The sequence below is a fragment of the Alligator sinensis genome, unplaced genomic scaffold (genome assembly GCF_000455745.1).
Source record: "Alligator sinensis unplaced genomic scaffold, ASM45574v1 scaffold301_1, whole genome shotgun sequence".
NCBI classification, from domain to species: domain Eukaryota; kingdom Metazoa; phylum Chordata; order Crocodylia; family Alligatoridae; genus Alligator; species Alligator sinensis.
In genome coordinates this window covers 1,570,357-1,583,737 of record NW_005842035.1, presented here as the reverse complement: position 1 = coordinate 1,583,737, position 13,381 = coordinate 1,570,357, and the positions used below count along the sequence as shown (strand labels likewise).

The 13,381-nt window shown below is 55.7% G+C and overlaps 2 protein-coding genes across 4 annotated transcripts in view; one reads left to right on the top strand and one right to left on the bottom strand.

The window, feature by feature from the left end:
• RUBCN (RUN and cysteine rich domain containing beclin 1 interacting protein) overlaps window positions 1–5,651 on the top strand; it is a 47,254-nt gene extending 41,603 nt beyond the window's left edge. For all 3 annotated transcript variants that reach the window (XM_025202716.1, XM_014519369.1, XM_014519368.1), the window contains 5 exons: window positions 483–721; window positions 1,547–1,608; window positions 2,139–2,292; window positions 3,803–3,896; window positions 5,003–5,651. In XM_025202716.1, the coding sequence (XP_025058501.1) occupies window positions 483–721; window positions 1,547–1,608; window positions 2,139–2,292; window positions 3,803–3,896; window positions 5,003–5,166 (713 nt within the window). In that variant the 3' untranslated portion in view covers window positions 5,167–5,651. The remainder of the gene's footprint in view (window positions 1–482; window positions 722–1,546; window positions 1,609–2,138; window positions 2,293–3,802; window positions 3,897–5,002) is intronic.
• Window positions 5,652–12,449: 6,798 nt separating this feature from the next.
• LOC102380891 (deoxyribodipyrimidine photo-lyase-like) overlaps window positions 12,450–13,381 on the bottom strand; it is a 7,138-nt gene continuing 6,206 nt past the window's right edge. The window contains exons 9-11 of the mRNA XM_025202748.1: window positions 13,064–13,223; window positions 12,597–12,803; window positions 12,450–12,553 (exon numbers count right to left, since the gene is read on the bottom strand). Of these exons, the coding sequence (XP_025058533.1) occupies window positions 12,450–12,553; window positions 12,597–12,803; window positions 13,064–13,223 (471 nt within the window). The remainder of the gene's footprint in view (window positions 12,554–12,596; window positions 12,804–13,063; window positions 13,224–13,381) is intronic.

Below are 13,381 nucleotides of genomic sequence, written 5' to 3'. Positions count from 1 at the left end.
ATAGGGTGGGAAGCTGCAGGTGCCCCAGGTACAGGCAAGTCCTGGCCTCTGGGGGTGAAAACGGGTGGCAGGAGACTGCTGTGCTCCATGCTTTTGTGTGGGGCTGTGGCAGGCCCCTCTCTGCAGGGACCAAGTGGTTCTCTCCTTGCAAGCTCTGCTCAGGATGATCAGGATTAAAGGCAGCCTCAGGCTCTGTCCTGAGCTGGTCCCACTGCAGCTGATCCTTTCTCCTTCCCCCTCCTGGATCCCTTTGGGTAAAAACAGATGTTGCATTTGAGATGAACCTGGGAGCAGCACAGTCCTTTTCACATATGGCTTGTCCCTGGACTGGACTCAAATGTGCCACGATCATCCTGGGGAAAAGGGTTCTCTTTCATGCTTCACAGGGACTCCAAGTGGGACAGCGGGCTCTTACATCTGTAGGATCTCAGGTGAAAAGGCTTGGTCCTGGGGAGAAATCCGATGTCTGCTTTTGCCCTCAGATTACATCAAGCGGCTGCGGTACTGCGAGTACCTGGGCAAGTACTTCTGCCAGTGTTGCCACGAGAACGCGCAAATGGCCATCCCTAGCCGCATCCTGCGCAAGTGGGACTTCAGCAAGTACTACGTCAGCAACTTCTCCAAGGACCTGCTGGGCAAGATCTGGAGTGACCCGCTCTTCAACATGCAGGACATCAACGCAGCGCTGTATCGCAAGATCAAACCCCTCAACCAAGTCCGGGTATGTTCCAGGAGCCCCAGGGCTTACCCTTCCCCTGGGGTGGGGGGGGGAGTGGATCCGTAGATGTGAGCAGCTTTGTGGGGTGAGTTATGGGGAAGAGGGATGCTGTCTGTACTGCCCTCATCATGTTGGCAAGCCCTCCCTGCCACTGTCACTTAGCCCTCCCATTATGGGTATTACGTCCAGATCTCTGAGCACATGAAACTGGGCAGGGAGCATCATCCCTGTTTAACAGGTGGGGAAACAGGCACTGAGTCCGTACATGACTTGCCACAGTGAGTCGCAGAGGTGGCACCCTGCTGTGCAAACCACGTCCCCTGTGGCACCCCTGCTGTGGGTGACTGGGCCTGATGCCCAGCTGCCTTTCCACTGGTGAAACTTGGGTTTGTCCCTCCTTACGTGGAACTGGTGATAGCTCCTGAAGGGGCTTTGTGGGGAAGTGGCTGCTTCTGACACTCTGAAACAAGGAAGAAAGTACCAACCTGCTGTTATGTACCACCTGGGGCCCAGTGCTCAGTTGTGGCCTGCTGGCTGGGGCTCCTCTCTGAGGCGGGAGATGGGCTCAAGCCTCTCATCCGCTGCCCAGTTAGATGCTGTGGGCAGGGTGTTTTTCCTGACCTCAGCAGGGGTCTTGGTTTGTGCCCAGAAGCATGAGGCTGGCCGCTCCTATTGCTTTACTCACTGATGTAGCTGCTCAGTGCCAAGGACACCCAAGCCAATTAGACAGTGGGGAGGAGGTCGGGAGAGCGTGACCTGAAAGAGAAGGGTCTGTGCTGGCTCAGGGCTTGCTTGTCTCACAGCAGCCTTGTTCCCCATGTCCTCCAGCTCCTGAGGGTCCAGCTGTTCCATATGAAGAACATGTTCAAGACCTGCCGCCTGGCAAAGGAGTGAGTATCAGCGAATACCCCTCATCCAGCCTGGCCTGTGCCAACCCATTACATTACTGTGTGGGTCCTTGGGTGCCTGTGTGGCACAGGGTGGGCCTTTTGGGAACTGTCACCATATGCAAGGGGCACCTCAGCTCAGCCCCCTTCTCAGGGCTCAGCTGCTAAGGGCCCTCATCCCTGTGCTCAGGCCCTGCAGGGCAAGAGGACAGTTGCTTTGCTGCTGCCTTTTGTGGACTTCCCTTTATGTCCCCAAAACAGCTGGCTCCAGCCTCCTCAGGCAGCTGCCCTGGTCCCCAAAGCTTCTGTCTTAGCCCTGGTAAGGGGTGGAGCAGCCCAGATGCCATGATCTGCAGCTGCGAGGCACTGGCTGGTGCTCATCTGATAGTCTGGAGGGGGTGAAGCGGGCACTATTGACAGGTCTTCTTAGCATAGTCTAGAGGCAGGGGAGCCGGAGAGGCAGTGGGACCCCACGGTGGAGGGGGGAGGTCTCCTGCTGCTGTTCTCTGAGTTCTGGTCTTTTGCCCCTGCAGGCTCCTGGACTCTTTTGACGCGGTGCCCGGCCACTTGACGGAAGACCTCCACCTCTACTCCCTCAACGACCTGAGCACCACCAAGAAGGGGGACCTTGTTCCCCACCTGACGGAGCTCGTGAAGGCCGGGGCTCTGCATGTTGAGAGATGCGTGGTAGGTTGCTTTGTGCACTGGCATGTGGGGGGGGCAGCTCTGAGATGGACCAGAAGCAGGAAGGAACTTTCTAGCCCTTATGGGGAGAAGCCTCGGGGTTTAAATCCTGCCTTTTCCACCCAGGTGCACGGGAAATGTTCAGGGCATTCCCCCACTTGTCTCTGCCATCATGGTGCAGCCCATAGACCCTCTCCCAGCTCTTCCTGTTTGATTTAGAACGATGACATGAAACCTGATTTGGATGTGGAGAGGAAAGAGGCTGGGAGAGCAGGAGGGAAGGCCTGGGAGATGGATCCCAGCAGACATCAAGGCGTGACATTTGCCTACATCTGCTCTCCAGGCCAGGCTGCACCACAAGAATGCAGAAGGGAGCTGGCTACAGCACCATGCCCTGACGTGGCCAAACCCTGCTGCAACCCCTAGTGCAGACAGCCCCTCAGCGTGCCCTGGGGCCATGTTTCCCCCCTGGTGACTTCACCTGGAGCACAGCTTAGGATCACAGGGCGGAGCACAGCTTAGGATCACAGGGTAATCTGAGGTCCTGGGTATGCTCAAGATGGAGCAGGGTTTGAATTGAGTCTTTGAGAGCATTTTAGCCAGGTCCTCCATGCTGTGATGGCTAACTAGCTGGGAACTGAGTTTTCTGTGATTCTGGTGGTTTCATTGGTGTGCTTAGTTCCCAATAAATCTTGGGTTTCAGCTGGCAGGAGCATGGCCTGTTCTAGCAGGGGCAGGAATGGGATCTGGAGACCATTATCACACACAGGGGAACTGCAGAAGTTACTTTTCCCACCCAAAGCTCTTTGTAGGCTGGCTGCTCTCTTGATGAAGCATAGAGTCTTTTCGGGAAGTCGAAAGAGAACAGATGTAACTAGGTGGCTCTGAGTTCAGCAGCAGGGAGTGTGTAGCCTCGGGTGGGTGTGTTTATGCTATAGCTGGTGGGAACCACAGCTTAGCGTTCGCAGAACACTAGCTAAGGGGCAATGCATGTGCTGGGCAAGATGCAGTCCCTGCCATGAGGAGCTGGCTGGTGTGGATGTGGCCTGATGGCCATGGAGTAGCTTACCCCAGATCTGGCTCTAAGGAGCAGATGCACGACTGGCTCTCCCTGGCTGGCTGCTGACAGGAGGTGCCATGATAGGTGCCTACAGCAGAGATGTCACGTTCCCACTCCACAAGAGCTAGTGAACGCCCAGCTCCTGGTTGCCTCCGCCTAGCCGCTGCGGTGTTGTAATGGGCTGCTCATTTCCACCACCTTGTTGTACGGCTTCTCGAGTAGCAGTGTCTCCTGTGCTGCATGAGTGATGACACCATGTCACAGCCAGTGAGGAGGGCCAGCTCTTGGCATGGGGATGAACAGGCACAGAGGTTGTCCCAGGGGCTGGCATCGTCCCCACAGTGGAACCAGTCTCCTGGCTCCAGGCTGCTGCTCCCTCTGCCTTCATTGTGGCCAGGAAACCCTGGTGTGTTCGCCTGCTTCCCTAACCACTGTGCCCTCTTGTCCTTGCAGCTGTGTCAAGCCAAAGGCTTCATCTGTGAGTTCTGCCAGAACGAGGACGACATCATCTTCCCCTTTGAGCTGAACAAGTGCAGGACATGCGAAGGTGAGAGGCCAGCTGGGACCCAGAGGACCTGAACACCGGGATGGGGCTGCTTGCACCCTCAGGGACTGACCAGGGGTGCGCCCAGCTGGGGCTGAAGCTGCCTCGAACCACAACTGGCCTCTGTCTGCAGCAGGTTTAAGAAGTGTCCTGTCACCAAGATGGCAGGTGCTGCAGAGCTGGAGTCTCTGGCACTGGTCTACTCCGCTGCTGTCTGTAACTGGTTGGCAAGTGGCCTTTCACTTTGGCCAGAACCCTCCAGTGGCACCTACAGACCTCTGCCAGCTATCTGCAATGAGCATCCCAGAGAGCCAGACCCCTGTGTGTGCCACCCACTGCAGAGGCACTGTGGGACAGCTGCCCCAATGTGCACATGTAAAGTCCAGCAGGGCACTACCTGCAGGGCGTGGACTTGCTGCTGCTGTGGCTGAGGGGCAGGCACTGCCTGGACCCAGCTCAGGGAAAGACATGGATGTGGGGAACAGATGAGGGCATCGTGCCCTTTCCCTCTCAGGTGCCATGCTGTTGTAGTTGGCAGTCAGGGACCTCAGGGACAGGGTGGCTTTGCGCTGCAGAGCCAGCCTGAAAACATCTTACTCAAGCCAGCGAGGGCGGTAAGTGGGAACTTTGTCCAGGTCGGTCTGTGCTGATGACCACACAGTCTCTCTATATCTCAGCACCAGTTTCTTGGGCTGTCCAGACCAGTCCAGGCCACCGGGCAACAAGACAGTCTTAGGGTGCTTGTGTTTGTCATGGAGGTACTCGCACCGCTGCCTTAGTAGTGTAGGACCTGGGATGTCACCAAAGCACAGCATGCCTGCCTGGTCCCTTGTCCTGGGGGATGTACCCCCAGCCGCAGTGCTGGCAGTGGTGTGTTTTGCATGCTCACATCAGGGCATGGGGAGGATCACGTAGGAGCTGTGTAGAGAAGCCCTGAAGCTGCCTCACTAGGGTGTGGAGTGTAGGGCTAGGATTGCCCCTTGCACTGGGGTGGGGAGGCCATGCAGCAGGAGACCTGGGATGGAGGTGACAGTGGGGGAGGACGGTAGGTGCAGTCTGTGTGGCCCCGGCCCGTGGCTCACAGTTTCTTTGCCTGTCTCTTCCTGCAGAGTGCAAGGCCTGCTACCACAAATCCTGCTTCAAGGTGGGGCCCTGCCCCAAGTGTGAGCGGCTCCAGGCCCGGAGGGAGCTGCTGGCCAAGCAGAGCTTGGAGTCATGCACCTCGGACTGCGAGGAGGAGCCGGAGCCACGGGAGGCAGCAGCCGCCACGTGAGGAGGGAGCAGAGCCAGCAGGCACACAGGGCCTCCGGCTGCAGGGACCGACTGACAGATTGGAACTGACTCACTGCACTGCTCCGCGGGGCTGAGACACGGGGACCTCGAGCACCAGCCCCCAGTGCTGGCGGGACCAGCTCTGCCTCACGGGCAGTGTTGCTTTTCTCCGTGGGTCGTGGTCCAGTAGACGGGATAGGGGGGGTTGTTCCAGGTGCTGGCGAGTCCCAGCCTTGCCCCACGTGCAGCCTGGGCCTCAGTGAAGGAGCAACAGCCCCACACCCCCTTCCTGTTAACCTTTTGGCAGCAGCTTCTACCCAGAGCCTGTCTCGACTCCACGTGCTGCTGGACCAGCTGCGCCTTGAGGGCTTTGCTGAGGCCTCTCTGCTGCCCTCCCCTGCCCTTTGCTGCTGTGGGTTTTCTTCACAAGAACCTTCCTTACCGCTGGGATGCTGTGAACAGTGCCTCGGCCAGTCTGCAGCCCTGCTTTTGCTCGGGACGTGCCTGGGCTATAGTGGGGTGAGAGGGGCTCCCAAAGGATGGCAGGGGGCAGGGCCCACCTGCTGCTTCGGAGATTCCCCTCGCTGCCCAGGGTGTTGACAGGCTGCTCTTGAGGTGGAGCTGCATGGACCCAGGGGAGGGAAGACGGGGAAGTTTGTGAGGGTGGGCTGAGCTGCTGCGTCCCTCCAGACAAGAAGCCTTCTGGGTCCCCATCTGAGCTCTCACCCAGGGATCGGGGTCAGCCAGCACCCAAACTCCAGGTGCCAGCTTCCTGCTCTCCCCCAGCTTGGCCCTCTCCAGCAAGTCCGGGCAGGAGGAACTATGCCTGCTGTGGTGCCAGCCCCACGTGGAAGCAGCCCAACATTGCATGGCATGTGGAGATGTTGTCAGGACAGTGTGGGTGTGGGGGTGACTTGTGCCCACCCCCTCCTCTCCCTGCCACAGCTGTGAGGGCATTGCTTCTTGCTGGGTGATGCGCTGCGCTACGCTGGGGCAGTCTGGCAGGATGGCCACAGTGCCAGGCAACGGAGGTGCACCCCAGCTGGTTCCTGACCCCATCATTGAGATCTGAACCCAGCTCCAGGCCTCCACCCTGATGCTGTGCTCCCTCCACCCTGGCTGCCCTCATGGGCACACAGGGCTGTTAGCAGCATCTCTCCAGCGACAGTGGACAGGACCAGCTGCCCATCACCCTCCAGAGCCTGCATCTTCAGCTGCAGTGCTCCCGTCCCGTCCTCTTCTTTCAGCCTCATTTGCTGGGTCATTTTAATTGTCCTGATCTTAGATTTAGGTTTATGATTATTTTTTACCACAGTTCAGTAGGGACAGGGCATCTTTTAATGACCTGTTCCCATTGACTCTCACTGCCCAGCACAGAGGTGCATCTCCTGGGATTGGCGTAGCTGTCCTGTCCAGCACAGACCTGCATGGGGCTTACTACCACCAGTCCGTGAAACAGGCTCCATGTGCGTATGTCCCTATTTTTGTCGCTGTCTGTGCTGGGTGTATGCTCAGAACCAGCCTTGACTAGCTGGAAAGCCCCCGGCACTGGAGGTTTGGAGCTGGGATGCGGGGAGATGAAATGGGTTCCTACTGCCACTTGTTTGCTCCTCCCTACAACAGCTCTGCTCTGTACAGGCCTGGAGAGAGTGCTCGTGGGGGCATCTGCACGGCCGCAGGGAGCTCTGGCCTTGGGCATTGAGCAAGGTGATTGTGCACGTGACAGAGGTGAGGGTCGGTGTGTCGTCTGGAAGTGTTGGTGCAGGGTGAGATCTGGGACTGTGCCCTGGCTGTGCAGCTAGTGCTTTGGGCTGAGGACCCTGTCCTGCAGGCTCAGCTCCATGGGCAGCAGTGGCACGTCCCTGGGTGGGAAGGCAGGCTGAAAGTAGCTGTGAAGGACCGAGGCTGGTGCATTCTCTTGGGGCAGGGGAAGGCCGGCTGTGTGGCTGCTTTGGCTTGAAAGAGGAAATTGAGAAGGGAACCCCCCCACCCCAACCCCATGGGCCATGGGCAGGTTGCTTTGCTCTCTATACCCAGCAGCATTGTCCCCCTGGAGTGACTGAACTAGAGCTGTAGTGCCCCGTCCAGCTGCAGCCTGGCAGGCAGGGGATGCTCTTGCAGGGAGGGGGGGATGAGCTTGGGTTGGACACAGCGGGGGGTTACGCAGGGCTCTGGGTGCCCTGATGTGTCCGCGGGGGGGCACAATGACAGCGGGGTGTTTCCTGCACAGGTCCACAGGGTGGAGAGTGGGGCCCGTGTGAGAGTTAAAACACAAGAGGGAAGGCCTTAGAGTAGCACCAATGCCCCCTTGTCAACCAAACAGCTGCGATGCTACCGTCCAGGGTACTCAGCGCAGCCTGAAACTGCCCCCTCGCACGCGCCTGGCCGGGAAGTGACTTCTGCACAGGCTGCTCTCACGCTCGGCTCTGAACACCCAGCCCTGGGGGCCTCGCAGCAGCCATGTCCCCAGCTCCACCGTCCACCGGTGCCCAGGAGTTGCCTCTGCTCTCCTCATCCTCCAAGCCGAGCCGAGCAACGGTCTTGCTGCTGACAGCCGGCCGGGTCTGGCCGCCCAGAAGCTCTGGATGCTGACACTGTCCCACAGACTCTGCCACGCGGTGACTCGCCCTCCCACGGACGCCGACAGCTCCTCCGGCAGCAGCCACGCCTGGGCCGAACCTTGCACTACTGGCCAGCTCGGTTAGGGCTGAGCCCACGGATGAGCTGTGCCAGCTCAGACAACGTCCCTCCAAAACTTGTTCGAAGCACTTTAATCCTTTGAGGCACTGCTGGGGTGACACAGCCTCTCGACGGCCATTTCTAGAAGCACTGATTACCGTCCGACACAGTGAATGGATCCGGGGTATTTCCCCCTTCCCCCCCTTGATGATAGGGATTTCTGGAAGAGGGGTTTTTCTGGACACAGTGGAGGGTCTTACAATTATGCGCAACACTAATGAAGCTGTTACTGACCCGTTTGCCAAGGTAGGACAGTATTTACCCCTACATGTAACACCGCCCGCCGTGAGTTGGCACGTTGGGTGTAGGGAGAAGGGTGGTGCTGTGCTGTACACGGTAGAATGGGATTGCTGCCCACTATGGTACGACACAGCCTACCTATGACCATGCCATCCCTAATAAACTAAGTTAATGAAAAACACGGCTGGCTGGCCTGCTTTGCCCAGTGGTGTTGGTGTGAATAGTTACGGCTGGGAGAAAGCAGCCAAGTGTTTAAATTTTACTTCCAAGAAATGGGGAGTTGCAGAGCTGAGGTCCTCCACAGCCATGGGCACGTGTCTGGCATCAGCAACCCGGTGGTAGCTGGGTGGAGAAACCAAAGCAAACCCTACGCAATAGTTTTAGTTAAGCAGGACTGGGCTTGTTAGCTGTATGGATAGACGAGTCCCAGAGTGAACCCCAAGCAACAAGGAAAGGTGTTGCCAATTTGGGGAATGGGCTTAAGCGTGACAGCCCCCTTCCATCCCTCCGGGTGCTATATAGCAAAGCATAAGCTGCTTGGTGCTTACAGGGGCATCTTTGGCTTGGCCATTCCCACAGCTGTGGCATCGGTGCTCACTCAGCCAATATGTCCCAGCCCTGCCTTAGCCAGGGCATGGATCTAATGGGAACAAATGGCCTGAGTTGGCAGCTGCTGCTGGACAGAACAGAGCCCCAGAGAACAAGGCTGAGGGCCAGAGAGGGGATGACCCTGCTCTCCATCAATGTGTATTGTGGGGGTGGTATTGAACCCAGGAGGTGTTTAAGCCGAAATGGCTCTTTGGTGTCCTTTGAAGGACGATGTTCGTGCAGAAGCACTTGGGTGCAAACAGGCCACAAATACATGTCGCTGGAAGTGGAGATGGAGCATGCTCAGAGGAGGGGGGCAGGGATCATCCAAGGTAGGATCTGCAACCACAGGGCCCAAACGGTGCCCGCCAGCCCTGCAGACACACGTGCGCCGTACTGTCATGGCCTGTGCCACGCAGCCAGCTTTACCACTAGCTGGCTGGAGCTGCGCCCCAACATCACTGCCCAACTGCCCCTTATGGGAGCATTTCTTATGCTGCTGTAGGTGTCCTGGCCTTAGCCTCAGCCCACCTCCCACCCACTTCCAGTCTCAGCAACCCCATTAGCTGCTCCACAAACACCTACATGCGAGACTGGTGGCAAAGGTTACTACAGGAGGGCGTGGGAAGCACTCTGGCCAAATTTGTGAATGACACCAAATTGTGGGGCAAAGTAAACACGCTGGAGGGCAGGGAGCGGATTCAGGCGGATTTGGACGGGTTGGGAATGTGGGCAGAACAGAATAGGATGCAGTTAAGCAAAGATAAATGTGAAGTGCTGGATTGAGGGAGAAAGAATTGCCAACACACCTATAGGCTGGGAAATGACTTTCTCAGCAGTGGAAAGGGATCTTGGAGTCATAGTTGACTCCAAAATGAACAAGAGTTGTCGACGTGATGAACCGACTGGTAAAGCCAACCACATGCGGTCCTGCATTAGCAGGTCCAAGGAGGTGATCCTCCCCCTCTACGCGACACTGGTCAGGCCGCAGGTGGAGTACTGTGTCCAGGTCTGGGCGCCGCACTTCAGGAGGGATGTGGACAACCTTGACAGGGTTCAGAGGAGGGCCACCCGCTTGGTTATGGGCCTATGGGTAAGGACAAATTGATGGACCTGGATCTCTGCAGCCTCCGCAAAAGAAGCCTGAGAGGGGATCTTATAGCCGTTTACAAATTCATCGAGGGGGCAGCAAGAAATAGGGGATACTCTGTTTACCAGAGCGCCCCTTGGGATTACTAGGAACAACGGCCATAAACTGGTGGAGAGCAGATTTAGATGTTAGGAAACATTTCTTTACACCGAGGGTTGCCAGAATCTGGAATGGGCTGCAAGGGAGGTGGTGCTCTCCCCTGCCCCAGGGGTCTTTAAAAGCAGAGTGGACAAGCACCGAGTTGGGGTCGTCTGACCCCAGCGCTCTTTCCTGCCCAGGGCAGGGGTCGGACTCGATGATCTACTGAGATCCCTTCTGACCCTGACATCCATGAAATCCACAGAATCCCAGCAGTGACACTAAGTGAGTCAGAACAGCAAAAAGGTTTATTACAAAACCGCTATAAGGCATCAGGAACCACTAAGATATAAGAATAAACCAAGGGAAATATCAGACCAATGCTTTTACTTTATCCCTAAACTCTAAAAAAGCAGCTTCTGTCCAAGCCAAAATCTTCCCCCAGGCTCTCAGCTTGTGCTGCCCAGCTAAGCCAGTGCGGGACTAGAGCACCTTACACCCAAGAAACTGTAAAGTAGACCAGTAATGCCTAACCAGGGTGCCTTGAGATCCTTTCAAGGGTGCCATGCAGTGTTGGCACGGTTAGGTGTGCAAATATGATTCACATGATAAACCCAGAGCTTTCAAACAGGAATCCATGGTGTTAAAAACCATGCTGCCCTGTTGCAGTCTCTCTGAGTCCCATGCAATGGGAGAATTGCTCTTGTGTTATCCTGTAGTCATAAAAAGAAGTGAAAGCTAAGAACTGGCCTTTTCTGAGGGGGTCTGCAGCCTAACAAGGTTGAGAACCACTGGTTTAGACAAATACTTGCTCTCATGGCCAGGCTTAAGTATGGTTTCTTATTCGGCCATTTATACATATCGCTCGGCTTGGCAGAATTGGATTTTTATTTTTTTAAATAATGGTGATGGATAATGTCAAATGTAATTTTTATGCATATATTTTGATGTTTATTGATTTACATTTTCAGGATTGTGCAAAATTAGGGGCCAGACTATTAACGACCAATGTAACTACAGTAGGACTGCCACCAGCCAAGCAGGAAAAGCGACTCTGCTCACCTGTAGGTCCCTCATCCCCTTTGTCACCTCCTTTTCCTTTGTTCCCAGTCCCCTGGGGTTTCTGGGAGTTGCAGTCCGAACTACAGCCAGCACGGCTATATAGGACCGGGTCGTGACCAGGGATCCTGCTTTTCTCCGATTTAAAAAAACAAAGCAAAACCCACAATTTTCAGTTGAAAAAAGTAACCCCAAATCCACATTTTCCTATGACTTAAATGGAACACCATTAATATACAGATATGCATATATTGATGTTTCATTTTAATAATGGAAAAATGCAAATTTGGAGTTAAAAAAAGTAACTGAAAATTGGGGATTTTTTTAAGTTGGAGAAAACCAGGATCTCCTGGTCGTGACGCACTGCATCAGCCATTGTTTTTCTTACATCCTCTTTCTATACATTTTGATTATTTGTGATGGAAATATTTTTTCATGGGCCTGCGAGATGAAATCGATGTTTATCACCATTGACTGATAAAAATCGAATCCTGCCAAGCATATACGTCATCCACAAAATTGCTGGGGTTCCCATCCTATGCACACTTCCATACTTCTTGCCCCTCGATGTGCATCTGCTTATCAGCTTTGAAGTCTTCCCCGATCTGGTTACGACCAGGTGAATACTTACATCCTTTCAGACGTAAAGATTGCCAATTGGATATCCTTGAATATCATCATTTATCTCTACGGGCCATAAGTCTTTCACTTATTCCCTCCAACAAGTCTGTGGCTGGACTGTTCCCCAGATGCCTCTTCTCTTTAAAACAGAAGCTGTCATGGCCTGTGAGCATGTCTGGAGTCACGTATCCACCCGACCACCTGCTGGGGTGATAATAACAGGTAATAGCCCGCTGAGTTATTACATGTTATTAGTTATTAAATGTACGCTTCCTAGTTGCTTACTCCTCGGACGTGGGGCTAGGGCAGCAGCCCTAATTGTTGCCCTATTAACTAATCCCGGCCAAAAGAGGAAATATAAAAATACTTTGGTACCAGCCAAATACCACAAATCGTAGACATAAGGAGGGGAACATGGTTTAAGGCTACCTATCTATAAAGACGGCACGCGACCTAGCAGTGAAGCCAGTCCAAGAAAACCTCTGTAATATTCCATGAACACCTCAAAAAATGGTGAGCTCGTGACAGGGTGCTTGCTCACTTTCCTTCCCCTCCGGCCACTTCCTTTTTGGATGCAATCCATCTAGAAAGAGCAGCGCTAAAAACCCGGCACCGGGGGAGAGGATGTCTCCTGGTCCTGCAGCATGACTAGTCTCTCAAGCAAGTGTATGCAAAGACGTGCAGCAGCTGGTCTGGAAAAGGCACGGTCCCCGCTATCCGGGGACAGCTACGCAGACTGCTCGCGGCAAGAGCTCCTGCCTCCGAGGGAGTGGACTTGTACGGGGAGGCCAGCGAGGGCCCCTGAGCGTTCAGGGCCGGTACTTGTGTTCGAACTGGCCCACGTTAAACTTCCTCTTGCAGCCGGCGTAGTTCATGTACCGGATCTTCCCGAACACGTTCCGCTCAGCCCAGCCTTGGTCGTGGGTGCCGCAGATGGACCACATGCATCCTGCCACACAGAGAGGGGTCCCCGTCAGGTTGCCCAGCCCCGCCTCGGGTCCCGGCACCCTCCCTAGCCGCGGGGGCGAGAGGGATGGTGCTGTGGGGCAGCTGCGTGGGGGACGGGAGGTCCGTTCTGCTATGGGCAGCCTGCGCCTGCCTGGCTGGCCAGTATGGACCAGGTCCGAAGTAGAGAGGCGCTAGTTTTATCTCAGGAATTGGGACTAAATGTGGAAATTAAGGGAAAATGCAAGAAAAGAGCTAAAAAGAGCACGCTTGGATGGGCGCTGCCCCACGGGAGCTACAGCCCAGAGGGAGAAACACCCCCGCTCTTTCCTCTAGGCTGTCTCTGGGCAACATTTCTCATGATCCTCTGCCTCCGCAGAGTGCCAGAGCCAGGCAGGTGACACCCCCCTGCCAGTCCTGCTCCCACGTGGGTGCATCCCCTCCCACCCTCAGGCCTGGCCCCGTGCTGGCCACCCACAGCCGTAGCCGTTGGGGTCCCTGCCGTCCAGCTCAAAGCGGTCGTTGAGGTAGATGGCGAAGCGCAGGGCGTCCTCCGGGGACCGGGTCCACTCCAGGATCTTCTTGGCCCAGTACATGCGGAGGAAGCCATGCATCTTGCCCTCGCGGACCATCTGGATCTGCCGAGAGAAGGCGGGAAATGCCATGAGCCCCCAGCCCGTGCTGGCTCCAGGAGCTCTAGGGCAAAGGAGGCTGGAATAAGAGGGGCCTGGCCTGGCATGGGGGATGCCCCCATCCTAGGTGCACAGGATCCTCAGACCGAGCATCCAGGTGCTGG